Source organism: Hyla sarda, chromosome 9 (assembly GCF_029499605.1).
Source record: "Hyla sarda isolate aHylSar1 chromosome 9, aHylSar1.hap1, whole genome shotgun sequence".
NCBI lineage: Eukaryota > Metazoa > Chordata > Amphibia > Anura > Hylidae > Hyla > Hyla sarda.
In genome coordinates, this window is record NC_079197.1 from 64,879,986 (window position 1) to 64,905,906 (window position 25,921).

At 43.5% G+C, this 25,921-nt stretch overlaps 1 protein-coding gene across 19 annotated transcripts in view; it reads right to left on the reverse strand.

The window, feature by feature from the left end:
* DRP2 (dystrophin related protein 2) overlaps positions 1-25,921 on the reverse strand; it is a 1,527,660-nt gene that overhangs the window by 584,115 nt on the left and 917,624 nt on the right. For all 19 annotated transcript variants that reach the window (XR_008847731.1, XM_056539136.1, XM_056539139.1 and 16 more), the window contains one exon: positions 2,094-2,251. Coding sequence is in view for 18 of the 19 variants with exons in the window: in XM_056539136.1 (XP_056395111.1) it covers positions 2,094-2,251 (158 nt within the window). In the remaining variant the exon portion in view is untranslated. The remainder of the gene's footprint in view (positions 1-2,093; positions 2,252-25,921) is intronic.

The following is a 25,921-nucleotide window of genomic DNA, read 5'->3' on the forward strand; positions in this document are numbered from 1 at the left end:
TTTTTTTTTCTGTTCTGGCACCATAGGGGCTTCCTAAATGCGACATGCCCACAAAAACCATTTCAGAAAAACTCACTCTCCAAAATTACATTGTCGCTCCTTCCCTTCTGAGCCCTCTACTACACCCGCCGAATACTTGACATACACATATGAGGTATTTCCTTACTCAAGAGAAATTGGGTTACACATTTTAGGAAGATTTCTCTCCATTTACCCCTTGTAAAAAGTCAAAAACTGGGTCTACAAGAACTTGCCAGTGTAAAAAATGAAGATTTTGAATTTTCTCCTTCAATTTGCTGCTATTCCTGTGAAACACCTAAGGGTTAAAAAACCTTTTGAATGTCATTTTGAATACTTTGGGGGTGCAGTTTTTATAATGGGGTCATTTGTGGGGCATTTCTAATATGAAAGCCCTTCAAATCCACTTCAAAACAGAACTGGTCCCTGAAAAATTTCGATTTTGAAAATTTTGTGAAAAATTGGAAAATTGCTGCTGAACTTTGAAGCCCTCTGATCTCTTCCAAAAGTAAAAACATGTCAACGTTATGATGCAATCATAAAGTAGACATGTTGTATATGTGAATCAATATATAATTTATTTGGAATATTCATTTTCCTTATAAGCAGAGAGCTTCAAAGTAAAAAAAAATGCTAAATTTTATATTTTTTTATCAAATTTTGGAATTTTTCACCAAGAAACGATGCAAGTATCGACAAAATGTTACCACTAACATAAAGTAGAATATGTCACGAAAAAACAATCTCGGAATCAGAATGAAAGGTAAAAGCATCCCAGAGTTATCAATGCTTAAAGTGACAGTGGTCAGATGTGCAAAAAATGGCCGGGTCCTACAGTGAAAATTGGCTGGGTCCTTAAGGGGTTAAAATATAACTTTTATTGTGAAGTTACCATTAAAACCACATGTAATCCCGAACAAATACCACTACTTAAGTTATTCTCTGCAGTCACAAAAGTATAACCGCAAAAGATACTTGATAGTAGGTGGAGAATAGTATCTAGGTTACTAAGGCACGGTGATCGCCCTTTCTAGGGCGAGTGCCGCAGCCACATACCTCACACCTTGGTAGAGTTTGTGTTTAGGGTTTTCTTGTGTTTTATTTATGTTATGGTAGGGATTTGGAGGAAGCTCAGGGACAGTTGTACACTTGCTGCCACTGCTTTATATTGTCTTTCTTGACCACCTCAGATATCCCCTTGACCATTGAGGTAGATGTATGGATGTTTTTATTATTTTTCACATTATTCTTGACATCAGTTAATGGTAATGCTTTATGATCTGCAGCAGTAGGTTTTGCTTTATTGGTTGATATATCTGGTGATATAGGGAGGAGTTACTTGGTGGAGTAAACATATTCCACCTACTATCAAGTATCTTATTCTTTTGTGACTGCAGTGAATTACTCAAGTAGTGGTATTTGTTTGTTTGTTTGGGTTACATGTGGTTTTATTGGTTACTTGGTTATATTGGTTATATTTTAATATTTGTCATTTATACCCCAGTATTTCTAGCGTGTTGAAGTAAAAATAGGTGGGGTCCGGATAAAGCCTGCACTGTTGATTGCTAATAGGCTCTGATAAGGTTTATTATAAATACTGTATACATGTTATTGTCTACAATTATAAAAAAAAAAAAAAGTTTTTTGCAAACAACAGATACACCATTAGTTTCAATACTAAAATTATTTAGCACTAAACCTAGTTACACATTTTAAAGACTTGATTATTTTTCTTGTTTTCTCTTATTCCTTACTGCATTCACTGCACCGTCGGGGAGATTCATCAAAACCTGTGCAAGGGAAAAGTTGCCCAGTTGCCCATAGTAACCAATCAGATCACTTCTTTCATTTTGCAGAGGCCTTGCTAAAAATGGAAGAAGCGAGCTGATTGGTTGCTATGGGCAACTGGACAACTTTTTCTCTGCGCTGGTTTTAATAAATCTCCCCCCCCCCCCCCCCCATATGCTTTAGTCATTTTCATACAGCACAAACCTCACCAATAGTTTTTCATACTACAGGTAAATAAATCAGTCATAACAATAATTAATTATGAAATTATATGTTTTGACACTCACAAATCTAAAGCAGCTCCTCACACTGGGTTCAACATTACTTCCTCCAAATGCTGCAACCTCTCCAAGCTGACGTGGTATCTGAATGGCTTCATGTAGTACAAGGCTGAGCTGCCGTTGATCACAAGTTGAATCAGGTCCAGCTACTTGTAAAAACAAATCTGAGGAATATATACTTTGCATTAGAGTAATAGTAACAATAAGAATGAACAAAGTATAGATGTTATTATAAAAGAGGTATTTCCACATCACAAAGTGATCACATATCACTCTACACCGTCACTTTTTACAGTCAGTGGAGTATTGACATAAAAATTTGCAACAATGAAGGGGTTAACTTCTGAACTGAATCCTCTTCACTTTTTCTTTTCTTGACAAGCAGCCCTAGACACCCAGCTGTGCAGGGAACTGCAATGTGGCCCTATTCAAGTAAATAGGACAAGCTGAAGTTCCCTGCGTAGCCAGGAAGCCAAGGTGCCACTGTGCTGGAAAAAAGTAAGAATAGAGTTCAGCATTGGATCATGCTCACCATCAACAGCATTTAGTAAACCCAGTTATATGCTAGCACACTCCCAGTCAGAACAGACAGGGAAATGATAAAATCTGTTTGTACTGCCTTGGGAAAAAGTTTATAGATTAGGGAAAAGCTGGGGGGCGTGACTTGACGCGCTACAGAATGGCCGCCCTGTAGGAGAGCTCCCGCTCCCGTGGCCCTAAATCAGCCCTACAACTCCTGATGACTCAGCTACTTTACATGGGGAGGACCTCCCGCAAACACCGGACCCCCTCTGCACCCGCCCGGCACCTGAATTAGTTGCCTGGAGGCATCAGGCGGTAACTGCAGTCCCCTTACTGGGCCAGCACAGGGCCTGCGGTCACGCTCGGGGCCGCCTGCTGTGAACTGACCTGCGCTTCTCCGGAGTCCTCACCACTGGGATCGGAATCCCCTGTGCCGTTCTTCTCCCTGCTGCCGCGGACCCCTGCTGCCTCATGCCGGCTCTGTGCTCCTGTCCGGCCTCCTCAGACACGGGCTGCAGCGCTGCTGCTGGCGCCTCCTGCTCTGGACTGCCTCCCTGCCAGATTAACCCCTGAGGATCCTGCCTGCCCAGGAACAGGGGTGAGTGCCAGTGGTCCCCTGCCCCACGGCGTTGTGAGCCCGGTATACCCCTTCATCCCCCCTCCTCTGAGAGGCACTCTCCTTCTCCACCCTCCTGGACAAGGAGCCCGCCATCTTGGGCAAAGATTGCAAGGGGCCTGAGGCCTCCTCCTCCATCACAGCCCCCAGCTGCCTCCCCTTGCAGAGCTCCCCCAGCTGCCACCTGTCTTGCCTGGGGGTCTAAGCGGCCCACTCCCCAGCCACTCTCTCTGAGTCTGGGGTCATCTGCACCATGCCCTGCCACCCTGGAGGATTCAGCTTCCCATCAGCCTCAGCCTACCCATGCTACGCAGCAGAGGACCCCATTGCCCGCCAAGATGTCTGCTGGAGCTCCTCGCCTGCCCTCACGGGGGTCTCCTTCCCTCTCCCCTGAGCCCCCTGTGCCCTCTCCCTTGGGAGCAGCCTCCTCATCCTGGGATGCCATCTCAGAGGCCGACCTGCCTTGTTCCGTCTTGCCAGCGATACCATCTACACTGCCAGACCTTGGTCAGCTTCTATCCCAAATTCCGACAAAGGAGGACTCTCTTTCCCTTATTGCTGAGGTGAAGGATACCTGTCGGGCGTAAATTGCTTCTATGCAACAGGATCTGCAGCATGCTTCTGATCTGGTTTAGGGTATGGAGGACGCACATAATACCACCAGGGTTTACATTGACAAACTCCACTCTACCATTGCATCCCAAACTGACTTCCTCTGCGACCTCCATGCCCACGTGGAAGACTTGGACAATCGGGGTCGGCGCAATAACATACGGGTGTGTGGGCTGCCGGAGGCGACCCGTGAGGAAGACCTCTTTGCTACCCTAGAAGCTATCTTCAACCTGATTTTGGGGGAGTCACCCTCCACAAGATTAAGCTGGACAGGGCACATAGGGCTTTCCGCCCAAAATCCACCACAGGCGCCCCCAGGGATGTAGTCGGTTGTGTGCACTCCATCATGGCTAAAGCTTGCTCACTGCAGAATTTCGACTTTAATGGAGCCCCTATCCAGCTCTACCAAGACCTGTCCTGGCTGACGCTACGGAATCGTTGCATGCTTCAACCTCTCATGGCTGTACTTCGCTCCCACCAGGTGCCCTATAGATGGAACTTTCCATTTGCTCTACATGCCCGTTGGGATGGACGCTCTACTGTTCTGCGCTCCTTCTCTGACCTCCCGGCCTTCTGTTCTGCCCTAGACTTACCGGTCCCCCAGCTGGTGGATTGGGACCTCACCTCTCCTCCTCCCCTGCCCCCTGTGTGGCAACCTGTCCGGTCCCGCCAGCATGGATCTCAGAAGAAGTCCCCTCCTCGTGAGTCCAGGGGCCCCCTACAGACCCCCCCTTGAGTCGTCCAAGACTGCTCCCATCAATCCTAATGGCCTGGGACTTTCTCCTGTTAACTGATCCAGTCCCGCAAAGATTTTCTGCTGATGTTTTGATATTTACTCCCCTCTTTTTTGCATAGTTTTATACTAAGTATTCTGTATTTGCATTATTGGTCACCTGTGGTTTGCTTTACTTCCAGATTGTGTGATTATTGCTGGGGTGGGGTGCTTACCCTTTGTTGTAGTTGTTCCTTGGTGGTGTTCTTCCATTTCCCCTCTTGAGGCTATAGCAATGGATCGCCCATGCCTTGGTTATCGATCCACTTTGGTGGTCTTGGTCTCTGCATTGGCTTTATGGTCAATGGTTTGTTTTATTGCACTGTTTTGTTTCCGCAGTCTGTTGTGCTGTCCTGTCTGTGTGTCGTTTGTCTGTGGGCCTTCCTGTTTCCCCTCTTCCACAGGTTGCCTTTCAGCGTGCTTTCTCTTTGAGACCCTGGATCCCTTGTCTCCTCTCCACGGGTCGGCTGACACCTTCCCATGGTATTTCGTGAATGAATCTTTATTGGCTTTCTTCCTCCTCTTGCTATCCACCATGGTTAAGTGTGTCTCCTTGAACGTTAAGGGCCTTAACTCACCTTCTAAGAGGCGTTTATTGCAGCGCGAACTAATAGACTTACGAGCTGATATTGTCTTCCTTCAGGAGATGCACTTTGACCATTCTGGATCAGGAAGACGGCTGGGACAGCTATCTTGATCTCTCACTCTTGCCCTTTACAGGTCTCCTCTTGCTCTCTCGACCCTCAGGGATGCTACGTTATAGTTGAGGGGGTCCTGGGTGGGGTCCCTCTTCTGCTCTGTAATATTTACGCCCCTAATACATCTCAAATCCCATTTCTCCGTAGGGTCCTCTCTAGGCTCCATAAATATCCCTCTTCTGCTTGGCTTCTGTGGGGGTGGGGGGGGGACTTCAACCTTATTTTTTCTCCAACTATGGATAACCACTCCCTCTCTGGCTCCCCACCTTCTCCTGCCCAGTTGCGCTAGGCTTCTATTTTTCGGCAGACTATCCGGGCTTCTTCGTGTATGATCTATGGCGGATAAACCATCCGACGGACCGTTCTTTTAGTTTCTATTCACACCCGCATAAGTTGCATAGACTATTTTTTCGGTAACCTTCCCATGGTGCACATGCTCTCTACTGCTTCCCTTGACGCTATTTCCTGGTCTGACCATTACCCAGTCCTTCTCTCCTTTTCGCACCCTCCTTCACTCAGGCGTCGACACTGGCGTCTAAATGACTCTCTCCTTAAAGCACTACCTTCCCGGGAGTCGATTCAGGCGTGTATCACTGATTACTTTGCTACCAATGAGGGCTCAGTATCTTCGCAGGCGGTCCTTTGGGAGACCCATATGTCGGTAGTGCGTGGTATTGCCTTAGGGGCCCTACCTAAACGTGATTCCCTGGCTTGCTCCCGGGACCTTCGCGCCCTGATCCCCCGCCTGGAGGCTCTCTTACTCTCCTCTCCTTTTGTTTCTACCCTGAGGCACTTGGTGACTGCTCGCGCTCAACTGGGTGATCTGGCTCTTCATAGGATGGAGCGGCAGCTATTATACACCAAGCAGTGTTTTTATGAGAAAGGTAATAAAGCCCACACTATGTTGGCTAGGCGCCTACATGATCGTGCTTGTTGCCCAAACGCCTTCCGCCCTGAAGGACTCCTCGGGTGTTTTACGCTATCAAACTGCTGACATCTCCCGACTCTTTGTTGATTTCTTCTCTTTTACTAACCTTTATTCTCTCCCTTCCCAACTTCCGTCTGTCCCGGGGGAGCGTGCTGCCGCTCTTGATTCTTATCTGTCCCCATGCGGCCTGCCCACTCTGTCGGGGGCCGATCGTGAGGTACTAGATGCGCCCATTACTGGGGAGGAACTCCTTGAGGTCCTAAAGTCCCTCCCGGTGGGCCGATGTCCGGGGCCTGATGGCTTCTCTTACCTATACTACAAGACCTACTCTTCCTTACTTGTGCCTAAACTTGTCCCTCTTTTCAATTCTTTTATGGGGGTGAGGAGATCCCGCAGACTTTTCTACACTTGTTGATTATAATGATACCCAAACCTGGCAAGGATCACCATGATTGCTCCAGTTACAGGCCTATTGCCCTCCTCAACTCTGACTTGAAGCTTTTTTCTAAAGTCTTAGCAGAAAGGCTTAGCTCCTTTCTTCCCTCCCTTATCCATAAGGATCAGGTCGGGTTCATCCCCTGTCGTCAGGGGGGAGATAACACGAGTAGGGTAGTGGGTCTGGTTGACTGAATCAATCAACGGTCTGATCAGGCGTTGATTCTTAGTCTAGATGCAGAAAAAACCTTTGATAGCTTGGGTGGCCTTTTTTTTTGCTGCTCTTCAAAAATTTGGAATGACGGGTAACTTCCTCACTGCACTGCGGGGTCTCTACTCCTCTCCTACTGCCTCTCTTAAACTCACTCATGCTTCTTCTCCTACTTTTCCTCTCTTCAATGGAACCAGACAGGGCTGTCCGCTGTCCTCCCTGGTGTTTGCCTTGTGCATTGAACCTCTTGCGGCCATGATCAGGAGGGACCCAGACATCGTTGGCATCCCCATTCACGATAGAGTTCAAAATCTGAACTTTTGCTGCTGATGCTCTCCTCACTCTCTCCCGTCCTTTACTTTCTCTTCCTAATATTTATAAGGCCCTCCATGACTACGGTGTTGTGTCTGGCTTTAAGGTCAACCTCTCTAAACCTCCCCACTTCTCTACTCTTTCAAATGGTCCATTTCTGCTATCAAGTACTTGGGGGTCCACATCACCTCTAAATACACCACTTGGGCTGCTCACCTACGCCATCTTGCGGCTTGGTCCTCCTACCATGCCTATAGCAGCTGGATAGAGCTAAAGAAACTTTGGTTGGCTCCCATTCATCCGAACTCTCCCCTCTGGTCCCCTCCGATGTCCTCTGTTTCCCCCTCCCCCTCCCCTCCTGGGTCCTATATCCTTCTCTAGATACATTTTGGGTTACTGCTCTAGGAAGTTTAGATTATATTCCCCCTCCCCCCCTTACGGTCTTTCTTTTACTATCCATTTCCTGCGGGTATGTCCACCCTCATGATGTGGGAATGGGGTTCTAGGGCCTCTTTTGCTGGGCTGATGTAGTGGACCCCTTGTCTCGCTCCCTTTTACCCTTTGAACGGCTGGTGTCTCGTTGGGATCTCCCCTCGTCTGAGCACTTCCACTATCTGAAACTTCGGCATTTCTTGTCCTCTATAACTGGTTCTACTGTGGTCTCTCGACCCACTGGATTTGAAAGGTTTTCCGTGGTAGACCTCAGGCATGGGGTATTCTCTCCGACATATACTCGCTACTCCTTCAGTCCCCTGATGGAGATCCCCCATCTCACTGCTACATGGGTCTTTGGGATGCTGCCCTCAATACTTCTATCACCTTACCTCAGTGGCGTATTATTTGGGAAAGGGCATCCAAGGCATCCATCTGCACAGCCTATAAGGAAACCCAGTATAACATGATCATGGGCTGGTATCATACCCCTGAGCTTTTAAATAGACTGAACTCTACTATACCTCCTCAATGCTGGCATTGTGGGGTGGGTTTGAGTACAGTATTGCACATTTTCTGGTCCTGTCCTCTTATAAGTGACTATTGGAAGCTGGTGTAGCGATTGGTCTTTGACTCCCTGGTTGTATTGGTCGCTCTGGATCCCCGTATTTATCTCTCTCATCCCGCCCTACCTAAAAAAATTTTTAAACTTTTCATGCACATCGCCTTGGCTGCCAAATCCCTTATAGCTAAATAGCTGAAACAAACTCTCTCTCCCTCTGAGTCTGACTTACTGGCCTGTGTCGCTCCTTGGAATATCTCACGGCCATGTTGAATAACTCTGTCCCTTCCTTTCTCGCGGTTTGGGAACCTTGGGACCCCTTCTCTGACCGGCAAACACCTTGATCTGTTGAGCTCTATTTCCTTTCCCCCCTTCTTTTCTCCCCTTCCTTTTCCTCTCCCTCATCGCTTCATGTTTTATGTTTTGTGCCTTATAGATGTGCCTTATAGATATGCAATTGTTGTGTGCCCAGAGATGTCTTATGTTGTGTGCCCAGAGATGTGCTTAATAGATATACCATTGTAGCTTACTGCAAGCCTTCTTTGTATACATTTTTGCATTCTTGTGGGCATAGCCCAAATTTCTGTTACTCGCTTGTTTTTTCTCTTTGGATTTATATATTTGAAAATTTCTATAAAAATTACAGTTGAAAAAAAAAAAATTAGGGAAAAGCTGGCAAGTCACATATCTGGAATCTGAGAAACCTACTTTTAATACAAAAATAGAAAGAGTCATATAGCAACATAGTTTATAAGGTTGAAAAAAAATACTAAAGTCAATCAAATTCAATCTAAAACCCTACTGTGTTGATCCCATGAGCTTGTTTATTAAGTCAGCCATCACAACATCACGTGTCAGAGTTTCATAGTCTTACTACTCTTACAGCAAATAATTCTCTTCTGTAATGATGGTGAAACCTTTTTTCCTCTAGATGTAAAGAATGTCCCCTTGTCATAATTATTGGCCTAGGTATAAAAAGATCACTATAATTATTTCTATACTGTCCATGCATATGTTTGTACATTGTGATCAAATTGCCCCTAGGATGTCTTTTCTCCAAGCTAAATAACTCCAAGCTTGATAACCTGTCTTAGTTCACCCATGTCCTTCTTATATACAGAATCCCAAACTTTATGAGCTTTGCAAGCAGGCTGGAGAGGGCCACGGAACCATTGATTTCAAGATAGGTGCAGGTCCCAGAGACGAGGCCTGCATCTAGCAGATATTTCTGAATTATCCTGTGGATATGCCATAAGTGTCCCACATGTAAGACACTTTCAACCTCTTAACCACCAATGATGTGCATACATGTCATTGCGCCGTTTGGTGTATGGCGCATGCTCCTAACTTGAGCCTGTGCCATACCGGGCAAACCTCAGCTGATTCCTGTAGCTGAGGGCCACCGCAAATAGCCAGCATGTGGCGATCACCACAGCCGGCTATTAACCCTTTGGTTTGGTACTGTCAAAGCTGACAGAGGCATTTAAATGGACCTTATATTCCTCCCTGGTGGTGTAGTGGGGTGGATTGCCCTTCCTTTGCAACCCCCCTCTCAGCGAGATCGCGATGGGTAGGGTGCATATGGGGGATCCATTGCAGAGGTACTCAGAGGGCTTACCTTTCCTTCCTGCCCGCCCATGGCTCTGGGATTGATAGAGCCTCTCTTCAGCAGGCTCTATCAATCGAGCAAAGAGCACACAGATACATGCAGTTCTATGGAACTACATTGTGTAAAGTTCTATGGAACTACATAAAGTGTAAAAAAAATATTAAAAAAAGTTTTCTCCACATTGATTAACCCCTTCCATAACTTCAACAATTTTAATCACCCCCTTTTTCCCAAATTCCATATAAAAATATATCAACCTAATAAAAATAAACATATTTGGTATCACCATGTGCGTAATTGTCAGAACTATTAAAATGTTAATTATTTATTCCGTACAGTGAACAAACATGTAAAAAAATACTGTTGGGTCTATAATATTCTGATATATTGATCGCTATATCTATACTCATATGCCTTTACTAAAATTCTTTATGCTATTGCTAAATATTGCAGAAGAACTTTGCTTTCCTTAAAGGGGTTATCCAGGAAAAACTTTTCTTATATATATCAACTGGCTCCAGAAAGTTAAACAGATTTGTAAATTACTTCTATTAAAAAATCTTAATAATTTCAGTACTTATGAGCTTCTGAAGTTAAGGTTGTTCTTTTCTGTCTAAGTGCTCTCTTTGACACGTGTCTCGGGAAACGCCCAGTTTAGAAGCAAATCCCCATAGCAAATATCTTCTAAACTGGGTGTTTCCCGAGACATGTGTCATCAGAGAGCACTTCGACAGAAAAGAACAACCTTAACTTCAGAAGCTCATAAGTACTGAACGGATTAAGATTTTTTAATAGAAGTAATTTACAAATCTGTTTAACTTTCTGGGGCCAGTTGATATATAGAATAAAGTTTTTTCCTGGAATACCCCTTTAATTCAAAACATTTCAGCTGCTCTTTGCCCGTAATTAAGACTAGAACCTTGAGATGGAGTCTATGGATACAAGAAGTCTAAACATTGGGCTTTGTGGAAGGATGGAGAAATCTCAAGATGAGTCATTGCAACATAAATGACTTATACTACGCCACGCTCAAATGACCAATCAGCATATAGAACGATGCATAGTTTTACCCTTTACCCTCCCCTTATTTTGTCGCATTGTAAAAAATAATGTGATTTCCGGATAATAAACAGAACTCCCTGGAGTCAGTACCGAAGAGGGAATTCATACCAACCTGGTCTGATGTGAATTTGCTTACGTCGACACTCGGCAAAATAGTACAGCGGTAGTCACTCACAATTTAAGATCGCACATTAATGCATCCTTGACAATTTGGTGTCAGAAGTGGGATCAGCCTGAACCACACTCGAGGGAAGATACAGATCCAGTGGAGCGACACTTTGAGCCGCCCAAGGCAACCCATTATTACCCAAACTAGGGGCCTGATCAACCCCACAAAAACACGGTAAGTTTGCTGATTTTTATGAATCTGTAGTCTTATTTGTGTTTTGGGGTATTTTTGTGGGAGTCTGGACGGCCTAAGTCGACCCTCTAGGATTTTAGCGACAGAAATATTCCCGCTGGGTTGTTCTCTTGTTTACGGAGGAAATTTTGGCGCTTGTGATTGACTGCCGCTTTAAATAGTTTCAGAAGGCAAAAGCAGGGGAGAATTTTTTTTCCTTTTGCCTGTCACAAACTTGCAGGCTTATAAAAACGTTTTTTTTTCTTAGCTCGCTGTGAATTCCTTATCAGCAGCTGAATACAATGTACTGAAGCAAGGTCAATTTGTTTCTTCATGCCAACAATAATAATCATGGCAAGGAGGATTTAACTGTGGGAGACCAGTTTTTTTCCTGCTTCAGATTTAATTATTGACTTTTTAACTAGTGGATTCGGTCAAGGAAGTAAGAGTGCAATAGACTTTTGTGTTCTAGGTCCATAATAACTCTGGGTGCACTGTTGGGCTGATAGCTTTTCAGTATATCAGATAAGCTGCTTTGGATTGTATCAGCCAGGTATTAGAGGACGGCTTACTGATAACTTTGGATTGTACTGAAGCAAGGATTGGCTCTCATAGTGTTTGCATTGTATCAGTAATGCATCAAAGTAGAAGATAACAGTAGCATCATACACATTGTGGTTGTCACTCTGACACCCCTTTTGGTTTGGTGTTTAGTATCAATTTGTTTAGCCAATCCACTGAATGTTTTTTTTTGTTAATAGGGTAATTTGCAACCCTCTCTCTACCTGAGACTTTAAAAAAAGCTTTGAAATTGTTCAGTTCTTGCATTGATTGACTTTTAGAGATAAAGATGAACACTTTGCCGTCTTTGTTTAAAAGTCAGACTGCTTCTGTCCCTGGATATTTAGAGCCACGTGACATAGTTATGCACCGGGAGGGAAAGAAGTTTCTTGACAAAATGAAAAAAATAATGGCTATATGCACTTTTCCTGAAAGGGGTAGATTACACCAAGATTTATGGTCTGAAGCCATTAAGCAGCATAAATGGATTCTAAAAGCTAATGATTTCCTGGCATCTGCCCAGGCATGGCATCGGGCGTCATGCGCTATTGCTAAAGAAGGATATGTGGAGGAGGAGTACAGAGATGAGAAGAGAAATGTGATTATGTATTTGTATTACAAAGATAGAGACATATCATTGCTCGATAATGATGATGATCCTAGCTGTTGGTTGTGTCCTTGTTGTGGTCAGCAAAACCTGCCCTCAGTAAAAGACTGTGTTTCCTGTGGCCAAGCCTGGCCTGTAAATGCTCCACCATGTACAGCCACTGCACCTCCGTATACTGGAAAAGTGGAACCCCCCCCAAAATGCACCCACCCCACTATATGCTATTCAACCTCAGTCTAGTGATGGCCATGTTACTACAGTAACTTCCTGTGCTGCCAGCCACCTTGGAGTGCAGGAAGTACTGCTCAACCCACTTCCTGTGCTGTCAGCCATCTTGGAGGACCAGGAATTGCTGCCTCATCCAATGTATCTACTGTCAGCCATCTGGGCTTACCCAATCTACCTACTTGCTGTAATGAACCCTAATCCAGTACACCAAAACAGGCTTTACCAGTTGCTGGAAGGTTTCCAAACGGAACTTCCTCTAGCAGTCATCCTAGTGCTGAAGCACTTGATCTTTTTCCAGGTATGACTCAGGATGGGGGTAACTTTGTACACAATGACTAGATCACTGGCCTATACCCAAATCAAACCCACACACTCCCGGATCAGCCCTCACCGGAAAGATCTTTATTTCATTCTGCTAATAATTGCTTCTCTACCCAGTGAAGACAGTACTCCAGCCCAAGATGAACCCCATGCACGGTTTCAGTCTCCTACCCATAATCATCATCATCAGTCTACTATCAATGATCATCATCATCATCATTAGTCTCCTACCCATAATCATCATCATCAGTCTCCTATCAATGATCATCATCATCAGTCCCCAGGAAAGATACCATTTTTACCTGTTAATACAATCACACCTACTGTGGTGTAATTTCATGTGCCTCCCAATACCTCCAACAGTGACATGTACCAAACCATTAGATCAAGTATGGTGTCTGAATCTTTTCAACCGGCCCTTGGAACAAAGATCTGGAACAACACCTTACTCCGGGTTGCCATGGGTTCCATGGAAGCCCAGCAGGTGCAAGCTATAGTTAACCCTGTAAATCCATATCTTCAGCATAATGATGGCCTTGCTGCTGCCTTAGTGCATGCAGGGGGGATTAGTATACAGCATGACTCTGATCTGTTGGTACTACAACAAGGGCCCATTTCAACCTCCCAACTGGTTATTAAAGCCTCTAGCTCACTGCCTTGCAACATGATAATACATGTTGTTGGTCCCAGATATTCCTCTGCCCAACATGATGCATGCGTAAGGCAGCTTCAGTCTGCAATACATCACATTCTTGATCTAGCTGGAGAGAAGGAAATGTCCTCTCTGGCCATTCCACCCATCAGTTCTGGACTCTTTGGATTTCCTCCTAATATCTGTGCCTAGTATTAAACATCACAAGCCAATACCAACCTTGCAAGAAATCAGGCTTATCTCTAAAACATACGAAACAGTCCAAGCTCTGGTGGATGCTGTCAACTTGTTCAAGAAACCTAACCTCTTGGGTAAACACCCAGTGCCACATGATGATTCAGATAACCTACAACATGGATTACCCAGATCCACGCCAACTAAAATTTTGCCCATACAGCCTGATGATTCCAGAGATCTCCTGCATAGTTTCGGTGAATCCAGTCCACCGCAAACTATGCCAATACCACGTACCTATAGTGGTATTAAAGGGTCTGAAAAACCTTTTTCAGAAACTCTTTATAAATATGTTCCATTTACCTCGGTGCAAGTAAGTAATCTCCTAAACCAACTCCCTGACCCAGAGAAACAGTCAATGCCTTTCTACAGAAGAATCAAGCAAATCCAACAAACCTATTAATCAGTATGGAAGGATTTATATAATCTAGTCTCTATCAGAACTGGAGACGCGTTCTGGCCTATCATTTCCGCCAGCCTTGATAGCTCTGCTATTGTGGACGAGGAGACATATTTTTCTGGAATAGAATTCTGCTGACAACTACAAGCCTGGGCCAGAGACAGACAAACTTCAAGCTCCGCCAATTTCTCTGATGCCTCTCAGGAACCTACGGAATCAGCTGAAAAGTTTTTCTCCAGACTTCTCAATCTGTTCCAGGATCAAGGTTATGACCTAGGAAGTAAATTCCATAAGAAACTCTATATTAGCACATTTGTTGATGACCTCCACAATGCTGAAGAAAGGCTTACGGACACTAGGCCTGAATATGTGACACTTCACCCAAAACAGCTTTTACTCATTGTCAAAGCTATTGAAAAACTAACTGGAGTGGCACTTACTAAGAAGAGCTCTGAAGTGGCAATCTGTCAAGATGCACTTACAATGTATAATGGAGCAACCCAACTGCAAACTACTCAATACCCGGTTCAGAATTATGTCCCTATGTTTCTCCTCAGAACCGTGTTCGGAATGATGCACAATGAAGACCATCCGGCAAAACCATCAACTGCTACAGATGTGGTAAACTCGGACATGTCCAGCGAAACTGCAGACCCAGACTTCCTCCTTCTAACTACCGAATGGATTCAGCCACTGCAAGGCCAATGATGTCCCAAAACCATCATAATATGGACCAACAACAATCTGGACCCCTCTCTGGACACCGAAACCACTCCAGGATGAATCAACAATGAAGACCCGACAACAGGATAACTCAAGAGAATCCAGCTAATTATGTCCCATATAGAAATTATCAAAAATCTGCATCTAAGATTTACTCCTGAAACTCGAAGACACCAATAAATATAAGGATTATGGGATGCATCTTGAATTATCCTAACCATTCACACCTGAAGAACTTTGTGTCCTGCAAGCCTCCCCACTGATAGTCATGAACATCCCAACAAAGACTATACCCAATGTCTGTCTACAAGAAATTCCTGACTGTGTCTGGTCCGAAGGCCCAGATGATATTGGACTCTTGCCTGTTCCGCTTGTTAAGGTCTTCTTAAAACCCGGAGCCAAGATACCTGGAGTACCCCAGTATCCTCTCAAAGCAAACCAAGAAACTTCTCTTTCTGAACAAATCGCAACTCTTCTCAAGAATGGAGCCTTAACCAAATGTGTTTCCCTAGCAAACACTCTTTGTTTCCACTAAAGAAGACACCAAGAGGACAACCTGAGAAGTTCTGCATGGTACATGACCTTCGTGCCATTACTGCTGCGATAGTTCTGGATACTCCCATTGTTCCCAACCCACATACTCTGCTCAGCTCGATACCACCAGATGCCAAGTTTTTTACCATTCTGGGCTTGGCCAATGTTTTCTTCAGCGTTCCTTTGCATCCAGACTGCCAATACCTCTTTGCCTTTACTCACCAAGGAGGACAATACACCTGGACACGCTTCCCACAGGGGGGCTCAAAATTCCCCCAATCACTTTTCTCAAGCCTTATCCACCTGTCTACATCCATGGTTATGTGCCCATCCTAATGTGACTTTACTTCAATATGTGGATGACCTTCTACTCTGTGCCACATCGCAAGATGAATGTGCCACCACTTCAGTTGATCTACTATCTTTCCTTGCCTCAATCTACTGCAAGATGTCACTTGAATAAGTTCAATGGGCATAACAAAAGTTGTCTATCTAGGACATTGTATTTCTCAAGGTGCTAAACACCTCACAGAAGACAGGAAGCAAGCCATACAAGAGATTCCTGTACCTACAACTGTCAATCAACTACAGGCCTTTCTTGGTATGATCACTTAATGCTGACAACAGCACTGATGCAACCTCTGTATGATGCTATTCCAGCTTTAACTCATAAGCAACCACTTTCATGGGAAGCCATACAGTGTTTGAACCGCCTAAAAGACCTTATCATGCCAGCTCCTGCACTTGGCATCACGAACTATGATTATACCGTTTTATCTGTTTGTCTCTGAAACAAAGGGCCATGCCTCCGGAGTCCTTGTAAAAAGAAAAAAAACATGGAGACAAATTGAGACCTTTGGGATACTACTCATGCAGACTAGATCCTGTTGCACAAATTGCACCCACCTACCTTTGAGCTGTGATAGACCATTTGGACAAGACTTCGGACATCATTCTCGGACATTCTATCATTATTCTCGCTTCATATGATCTGAAAGCTATTTTGACTCCATGCCAAAGAAATCCACTTTCTCTACGAAGACAAGTGAGGCTTCAATGCTCTCTCTCTTACTCCCGGATAAAGTCACTCTTCAAAGATGCCCAATCCTGAATCCATCCCCTGCTTCCTCTCTCGAGGGGGGATGATGAAGAAAAACAAATTGAACAAAATCCTCGGTGACCCTAAGCACAATTGTTTAGAGGTTATGGAAATGGAGACATGACACAGACAGGTCCAGATATGCTGATGAAAATGGCAACTTCCACACAGGATACTCAGTTGTTAGCCCATTCGAAGTTCTGCGAGCAAGACTACTGCCTTATCGTGTTTCAGCACGGTACTTATTGCCCTAACTGAAGCCTGCCACATCTCGGAAGGACCAACCGCCAACATCTACACGGACTCTGCCTATGGGCATGGAGTGGTGCTGGACTTCGGATTAAAATGGGCCTTGAGGGGGGTACATGACTGCAAGTGGAACCCCTATGAAGATTGATTGAAGTCTTAAAATTGCCTGAACAAGTGGCAATCATTAAAGTCAAAGCGCGTGGAAGATTGGACTCTGAAGAAGCCGAAGGAAATTTCTTGGCAGACCAGGCATCTAAAGAAACTGCAATACTGTCCCTTGCTTGAGAGGAATCAGGGCTATACGTGGTGACAAGAAGACAGAACAAATGATCAGAAGAACTCAAACTGAGGAAAAGGAGAACCCCGGACTCAAGAGACTGAAACAGTTCCAGACTCAAGCCTTGGACAAGGGAAAGAATATGGGAGAAAATGGGAGCTGAACTCAATGAAGGCCTATAAAGAAAAGCAAACAAGATTTGTCTTCCCCAAGCCCTTTACCTGGGGTGACATAATGGGCTCATGGAGTCACCCACAGAGGAAAAAAACTAATGATCACTTCTATCAATAAAATCTACCTTGCACCAGGAATAACACCCCCAGTTGAACAATATGTCAAGAGATGTGACATTGGCAACACTTGTAACCCTGGAAGAACAGAAGTTACCCTGAAGAAACACTTAGACAAACCATGCTACCCATTTCAGAGGATCCAGATTGACCACATGCAAGTGCCCAAAAGTGGAAAGTTTGAGTACATGCTAATAGCAGTGGACATTTTCTCAGGATGACCAGAAGCCTACCTAGTCACTAATATTACAGCAAAGACTACTGTAAGGAAACTACTAAGAGCTGGTATGCATATTTGGAGTCCCTGAAGTAATTGAAAGCGACCAAGGACTGGCTGTGATTGTGGATATTACAAGAGAAACTGAAAAATGGTGCGAGCAGACCTCGGACTCCATACCCCATTTCATCCCGGAGAAGAGGGAAAGTTGAAAGACTGAATGGCACCCTAAAGAATAAAATCCTAAAAGCCAGCAGAGAACTGTCCCTTCCATGGCCAGAAGTAGTGCTGCCCATAGCCCTGTACTCTGTTCGAAACACACCCCGACAGCCAGCAGGCCTAACCCCATATGAGACACTATTTTTTTTTTTTTTGGGGGGGGGGGGGTACCTAAGCTAGGATGTTATTGCCCTCAGCAGCTTAGTGCAGGGAATAACAGTTTGGTAAAATGTATTACCCTGTGTAATGAGCTGAAAGTTACACATGTTGCAGTTTTATTCTTCCATTCCAGATCCGGACACTGAACCAGGAAGTCACATTCTGCAGACCGGAGAGTTTGTCCTCGTGAAAAGACACGTGAGGGGGCCGCTGGAATCCCACATTTTGATAACTCTTCCAGTGCCCAAGTCACTAACTTTAAATTTGACTACTGTGACATAGTGAATTGTCCCGGGGTGCCAAAACAATGTCTTATGTATGGGGATGATAATTCAATGTACACATGTGTGACGGATGACCACTGGGGGAACAACTGTGACTATTGGAGAGCAGTGGGATGGAACACAGGAACTGACTGGGACTTTAGACCACAGAGTGCCAATAGAAGGAAAGACAATACAGACAAATCCCTACTACAGAAAATGACAATTGGATGTTGCATAGTCCCCTGTGTAAAGAAAACAATAATCTCCACTGTAGAGGCCGCATTTCATACAGGGACAATGTATGCGGGTATCGAAACTACTATTTCAGCTTATCTGAACCAAATTGATACATCAGACCCAAGCATGACCGAGGGAATTCCCCCCATGAGAACAACTATGCTGTATGCCAATGGTGCAAGTGCAAACCCAGCAGAGTAGGGTGAACATAGAAGTCCCAGGTAGAGGACAAGTCTGAGTACAAATGGGGGGCGGTTTACCAGGAGCCGCTCATCTCAAATCAGTGAAGTATACCATAACCGTTTTTTTTTTTCTCCGCCTGAACCTGGGACTATTAGGCAGAACGCACCATAGGGAAAGATGGAAGGAAACAACGTTCTTAGGGGGGGAATTGTTGGGTCTATAATATTCTGATATTTTGATCGTTATATCCATACTCATATGCCTTTTTCTAAAATGATATATGCTATTTCTAAATATTGCAGAAGAACTTTGCTTTCCTTAATTCAAAACATTTCAGCTGCTCTTTGCCCGTAATTAAGACTAGAACCTTGAGATGGAGTCTATGGATACAAGAAGTCTAAACATTGGGCTTTGTGGAAGGATGGAGAAATCTCAAGATGAGACATTGCAACATAAATGACTTATGCTACGCCACGCTCAAATGACCAATCAGCATATAGAATGATGCATAGTTTACTCTTTACCCTACCCTTTTTTTGTCAGATTGTAAAAACTAATGGGATTTCCGGATAATAAACAGAACTCCCTGGAGTCCGTACCGATGAGGGAATTCATACCAATCTGGTCTGGTGTGAATTTGCTTACATCGACACTCGACAATATAGTACAGTACAGTTTAAGGCCGCACATTAAGGCATCCTTGACAATATCAAACCCCAAAATTGCGTTTTTTTTTTTTTATCACATCGTACCCCAGAAAAAATTAAGTAGAAAGCGATAAACAAGTCTGATCAATACCACAATGGTACTGATAAAAATTACAAATCACAGCACAAAAATTAAGCTCCATAGAGCCTGGTAAAAATAAAAAATTTAATATATTGTTGACAGAAAATGGCAATTAAAATTAAAAAATCATAAAAAGTTTCGCATTTTTGTTAATTTGTAAAACACGAGGCAAACTATGCAAATTGGGTGATTGTTTTAATCATACCGACCTAAAGTATCAATGTAACACATTAGTTTGACTGCACAGGAAATTATGTAAAAAAGAAAAAAAAAACAAGATTTGAAAAATATTTGAAATGCAATTTGCATTTTTATCAAGCTGCTGAGAAAAGGACCTATGGGGGCCCTGAAATGCATCCAGCCTATGATATACTGATATCTGTGACCACCACCAGTACTCCATTGTGCCCTATTTGGCACTTATTGACTTTGTTACCCAAGGGATATTTGGCTGTCAGTCAAAGCACCGGCAGGCGCACGTAACATACACAAGGATGCCGCCGAGCGTACCAGCTTTACTACTGAAGTGCTTATGAATATTCATCCCCCCTCCCTCCAGCTCTCCCCGCCACTCCTAACTGGTCTTCACTGCGCATGTCAGGAAGTGGCACATGCGCAGTGAAGACCAGTTAGGAGCGGCGGGGAGAGGGAGAGCCGGAGGGAGGGGGGATGAATATTCATAAGCTGGTGGCGCTGCGGACGAGCGGCACTGACGTCACAGTGTCACTAGGCTCCTGAAAACCCTGCCCGTGCCAGTTACAGCCACATTTGCATTTATAGATAAACTAAGATTGCATGCGAATGGCTGGACAGATCCGGGCAAGGTAGCAATCATATGAATCAGCGTCCCCTGCACTATCCGTCAGTACCTGTGGTTAGTGCGGGAGTGTATATTTGACAATTTTTCTTTAACCTGGAACAGCAACAGTTTAACCGAACGGAAACTTTCCTGCACATAGCAAACACATCCCTGAAACTGCTCCAATTTCTCAAGAAATGTTTGCTATACAGGGTGAGTGTGTCATGCCAACTAGACGCAAATGCTTTTACAATGTTTAAGTCATTATTGGTGACCATGTTTCCCAATATCAGATCGTGATCAGAGAGACAGTGTGAAACTACCAGTTTCAGACAGGGCAGCAGCTCCTCTGCTGTGTGGTTTTTCTCAGCCAGGGTTAGATTTAATACAGGACCTGCATGAGGAGCAGAATAGGCTGGTGGTGTCTACAGTTGAACCTGATTGGTGCTACAATTCACTGGCCTATTTGCAGTTGAGCCTTCTTCTGCAGGCTTTTGACCCAGTGAACCATAAAAGACATGTATTGGCCCTTGCCATAGCTACTACTTTACTTATCTACCATGGCATGCACTGTTCTGCACACTGACAACTACATGCAGTGGCCCACTCTCTCTGCCACATGATCGTGAAAAGCGGGGATGGCTTTCTTGACAAAATAATGAGAACATGACAGGTAATGTGCTGCCTGTGAATGAGGTCTGACTGCTAGACAGTTTGGAGGGATCTGCAGGAGCATCATTAGCAGCAGCAGCAAGGTATTCCTCGTTGTGGGGCATCTCAACTGTTCCACAAGCCTTTTGATGCCAATCCATATGCCAAAGCAGATTCGTAGTTCCTACACTTGGACCATGGCCACGGCTTACTTTCTGTTTGCAGAGACTACATAGTGCCACATTTTCTGCACCTCACCTGAGCTGATCAGACCAGTAGACCTGTGTCTGTTATGTTTGACAGGTATACTGAAACGACCAGGGAGGGGGATGGGGGAGAATGAAAGTGAAAGTAAAGTGATCTTTACTGTGGCAACCACTAGGAAGGCCAAACTGCAACTCTCAGCATGCTCAGAGAGCCAAAGGCTGTCTGGGCATGCTGGGAGTTGTAGTTTAGCAACATCTGGAGGGTCACAGTTTGGAGACCACTGTTACAGTGGTGCCCAAACGGTAGCCCTCCAGATGTTGCCAAACTACAACTCTCAGCATGCCTAGACTGCCCAGGCATGCTGGGAGTACAGTAGTTTTGTAACATCTGTCCCTTCAGATTTAGCAATTTTCATGAAATTTTTGAAAATTGCTGCTCTACTTTGAAGCCCTCTTTCAAAAAGCAAAAATATGTCCATTTTATGATGCCAACATAAAGTGGACATATTGTATTTGTGAATAAAAATAAAATGTATTGGGAATATACATTTTCCTTACAAGTAGAGAGCTTCAGAGTTAAAAAATGCTAAATTCATGACATTTTGGGATTTTTCACCAAAAAAGGATGCAAGTAACGCCGAAAATTTTCCACTCAAATAAAGTAGAATATGTCACGGAAAAACAATCTCAGAATCAGAATATTCTGTAAAAGAGTTTTCGAGTTATTAATTCGTAAAGCGACAGTGGTCAGAATTGCGAAAAAGGGCTCAGTCCTTAAGGTGAAAAAGGGCTGTGTCCTTAAGGGGTTAAACCCTGTAAATATAAGTAAGCTGCTGCAATTTAAATAGGTTATTGCTATCATACAGGTTAGTCCACAGCTTTCCTTAGTAGTTGTACAGAAATTTGTATGTGCTTGGAAAAATGCTGGCTACTGGCATACTGGAGATGCAGGTGCTGTATCTCTAGCTCTCTCATATAGATGCATGGAGGAGGCGTGTCAACCACTGTTTCGCGTAGTGGTAAACTTAGTTCCGTGCAGAGAGCAGTGACCGCTCTGTGCATGTGGAGAGCCATGGCATTGGGCGGGGAGACCCAGCAATCGGACCACCACGATCAGACACTAGTCATTCTCTATGCACAAGTACCAGAGTTTCTCTTTAACCCCTTAAGGACGCAGGATGTAAATGTACGTCCTGGTGAGGTGGTACTTAACGCACCAGGACGTACATTTACGTCCTAAGCATAACCGCTTAGGACGTAAATGTACTGCGCGGCTGATCCCGGCTGCTGATCGCAGCCAGGGACCCGCCGGCAATGGCCGACGCCCGCGATCTCGCGGGCGTCCGCCATTAACCCCTCAGGTGCCGGGATCAATACAGATCCCGGCATCTGCGGCAGTTCGCGATTTAAATGAACGATCGGATCGCCCGCAGCGCTGTTGCGGGGATCCGATCATTCATAACGCCGCACGGAGGTCCCCTCTCCTTCCTCCGTGCGGCTCCCGGCGTCTCCTGCTCTGGTCTGAGATCGAGCAGACCAGAGCAGGAGATGACCGATAATACTGATCTGTTCTATGTCCTATACATAGAACAGATCAGTATTAGCAATCATGGTATTGCTATGAATAGTCCCCTATGGGGACTATTCAAGTGTAAAAAAAAATGTAAAAAAATGTAAAAGTAAAAAAAAAGTGAAAAATCCCCTCCCCCAATAAAAAAGTAAAACGTCCGTTTTTTCCTATTTTACCCCCAAAAAGCGTAAAAAATATTTTTTATAGACATATTTGGTATCGCCGCGTGCGTAAATGTCCGAACTATTAAAATAAAATGTTAATGATCCCGTACGGTGAATGGCGTGAACGAAAAAAAATTAAAAAAAGTCCAAAATTCCTACTTTTTAAATACATTTTATTAAAAAAAAATTATAAAAAATGTATTAAAAGTTTTTTATATGCAAATGTGGTATCAAAAAAAAGTACAGATCATGGCGCAAAAAATGAGCCCCCATACCGCCACTTATACGGAAAAATAAAAAAGTTAGAGGTCATCAAAATAAAGGGATTATAAACGTACTAATTTGGTTAAAAAGTTTGTGATTTTTTTTAAGCGCAACAATAATATAAAAGTATATAATAATGGGTATCATTTTAATCGTATTGACCCTCAGAATAAAGAACACATGTCATTTTTACCATAAATTGTACGGCATGAAAACAAAACCTTCCAAAATTAGCAAAATTGCGTTTTTCGTTTTAATTTCCCCACAAAAATAGTGTTTTTTGGTTGCGCCATACATTTTATGATATAATGAGTGATGTCATTACAAAGGACAACTGGTCGCGCAAAAAACAAGCCCTCATACTAGTCTGTGGATGAAAATATAAAAGAGTTATGATTTTTAGAAGGCGAGGAGGAAAAAATGAAAACGTAAAAATTAAATTGTCTGAGTCCTTAAGGCCAAAATGGGCTGAGTCCTTAAGGGGTTAAAGGGATTTCTGAAAGTGCTGTAGTGCAAATCTTTTCATTTTACTGTTTTCTCTGAACTTTCCCAGCATTCCATGCGTCCAGAGACATTATGTCATATGTCACATGGTCTTCAGGGGAGCATGGCCATGCTGCAGTGGCTGGGTTGATAGCGCACTGGAAGAAATTTACTTTAAGCAATGAGATCTGTCCACTGTAGCATAGCCATGCTCCCCTGGAGGCAATTTGACTTATGAATATTGTCTCTGGCTGCATGGAATGCTTGGAAAGGTCAGAGACAACATTAAAAAAAATGACTAGTAGAAAGAATGAATGAAGTCGCACTCACCCGAATGTATCTTTAGCATCACAAAGTCTTTTATTCACATATAGCAGTAGAATAGGAAAAACACAAATCCATCGCCGGGAGCGAGAGCCGGCGACCTATTGTCGCTGGAATTGGGGCACCTACAGAATTTCTATCCAGCTACCTGGAGTGGCTCATTGCCCCTCTACTAAAAGGTATTCCTACATTGCTTAAAGATTCTAGTGAATTGTTGATGGCATTTGAGGGGTTTATATGGCAAGACACTTTTCGGTTGGCATCTATAGATATTGAAAGCTTGTACACCTGCATCCCCCATGATATGGGTGTACGGGCTATGCACACTTTTCTATCTGGCGTAATGAAGTCCAGCGAGTTTGTGGACTTTGTATGTGAATCCCTTCTCTTTGTGCTTAATAATAATAATAATAATGATTTTATGCATGATGGTAGGTGGTGCAGGCAGGCCCATGGCGCAGGCAGGCCCATGGCACAGCCATGGGCTCTCCTGTATCATGTACCTATGCAAATGGTTTTTTTTTGGCAATTATGGAGCAGGAATTAATTTTCTCCACTAAAAATCCCTATATTCATCAGATCAAATATTTTCTTCATTATGTGGACTACGTCCTCATAGTTTCGGATGGGTCAGACACTGACCTCCAGGCTTTTATAAATTATTTGAAAAAATACCATTAATATGCTCTTCACGAGTGTTTTGGTGTTCTCATCCAAGACTTCCTTGATGCCAGGCTTATCTTAGAAGGAGGTTTTTTGAAAACTGCTGGATTTAGACAAACTATTACAAAAAATTCAATTTTACATTACAATAGCTCTCACCCCTCCTATGTTGAAGATAACCTCCCATATAGCTAACTATTAAGGTAAAAACGAGTGAACAGTGATCAAACTACGTTCCAAGAACAGGCAGAAGAATTAATCACACAATTAAAAGAGAGGGGTTACCCAGCAACAGTATTAGAAAAAGCTATGCAAAAAACACAAGCCAAGACACGAGAAGAACTATTAAAATAAATAAAAATACAAACATAAAAATTAAAGGGTAGAAAATAGTATTTTTATTTTAGAATTTTTTTTTCTCTTCTTCTCCCTGGGCTAGAGGCTAGAGGGTGGGAGGGGAGAGAGGAGGGGGGTTTAGGGGTTTGTATAACGATGATGTATTACAATTCTGTTTTGAGATGTGTATTAGAAAACTTGATTAAGGTTATGTTGATTGCTGTTGACAAAAAAAAAAAGGGGGAGAAAATTGTAATAAGCGTATTGATTTTTCCTTTGCGAATTCCCCTATTAATCATATCATAAAGAATAGCATTCTAGATCATTGGTAAAGGAAAAACCTTTAGGAAATTTACCATGGTAGGAGATGTTCTCAAAAAGAATAAACAGAAAACTCAGGCATCAAGAAAAAACTGGTTGAACAATATAGAACCAAAAGGCCATTTCACATGTTGAAATTGCAATTTCTGCCAGTTTAATCTGGCAAAAAGAAATTTCATTCTAGGCGGAGTTAATATTTTTTGTCAATCAATTGATTACTTGCAAGTCCACTCACATTACTTACTGAATTATTTGTCCTTGTAAGTTTTTTTTACATTGGTAAGACAACGCGTAAATTATGTATACGTATTAGAGAACACTTGTATTCCCTCCTTACGGGCACAGGTGCCCCATGCTTTATTGTCCATAAGGCTGAATGCCATGGCAGTAATAGCACAGGTTTGAAATATGCCGGACTGAAAAAAATTACAAGTGTTCCCAGTGGAGAAAACAAAGAAGCTTACTTGTCACGCAGAGAAGCCCTCTGGATCATTAAGCTCAATGCTACAGGTCCTCTAGGATTAAATGAAAGAAATGTCTTGTCTTCTTTCCTGTGAGTCTCTTTTTATCTTATTGTGGTTTTAAATACTTTTTGTATTCACTATTTGTGTTTTTTTTTGCATTTGATGGTAGTTCACATACATTTTTGTCTGTTTATGTTACGTTCCTATGGCTACCCTACATCTAATATAAAAAG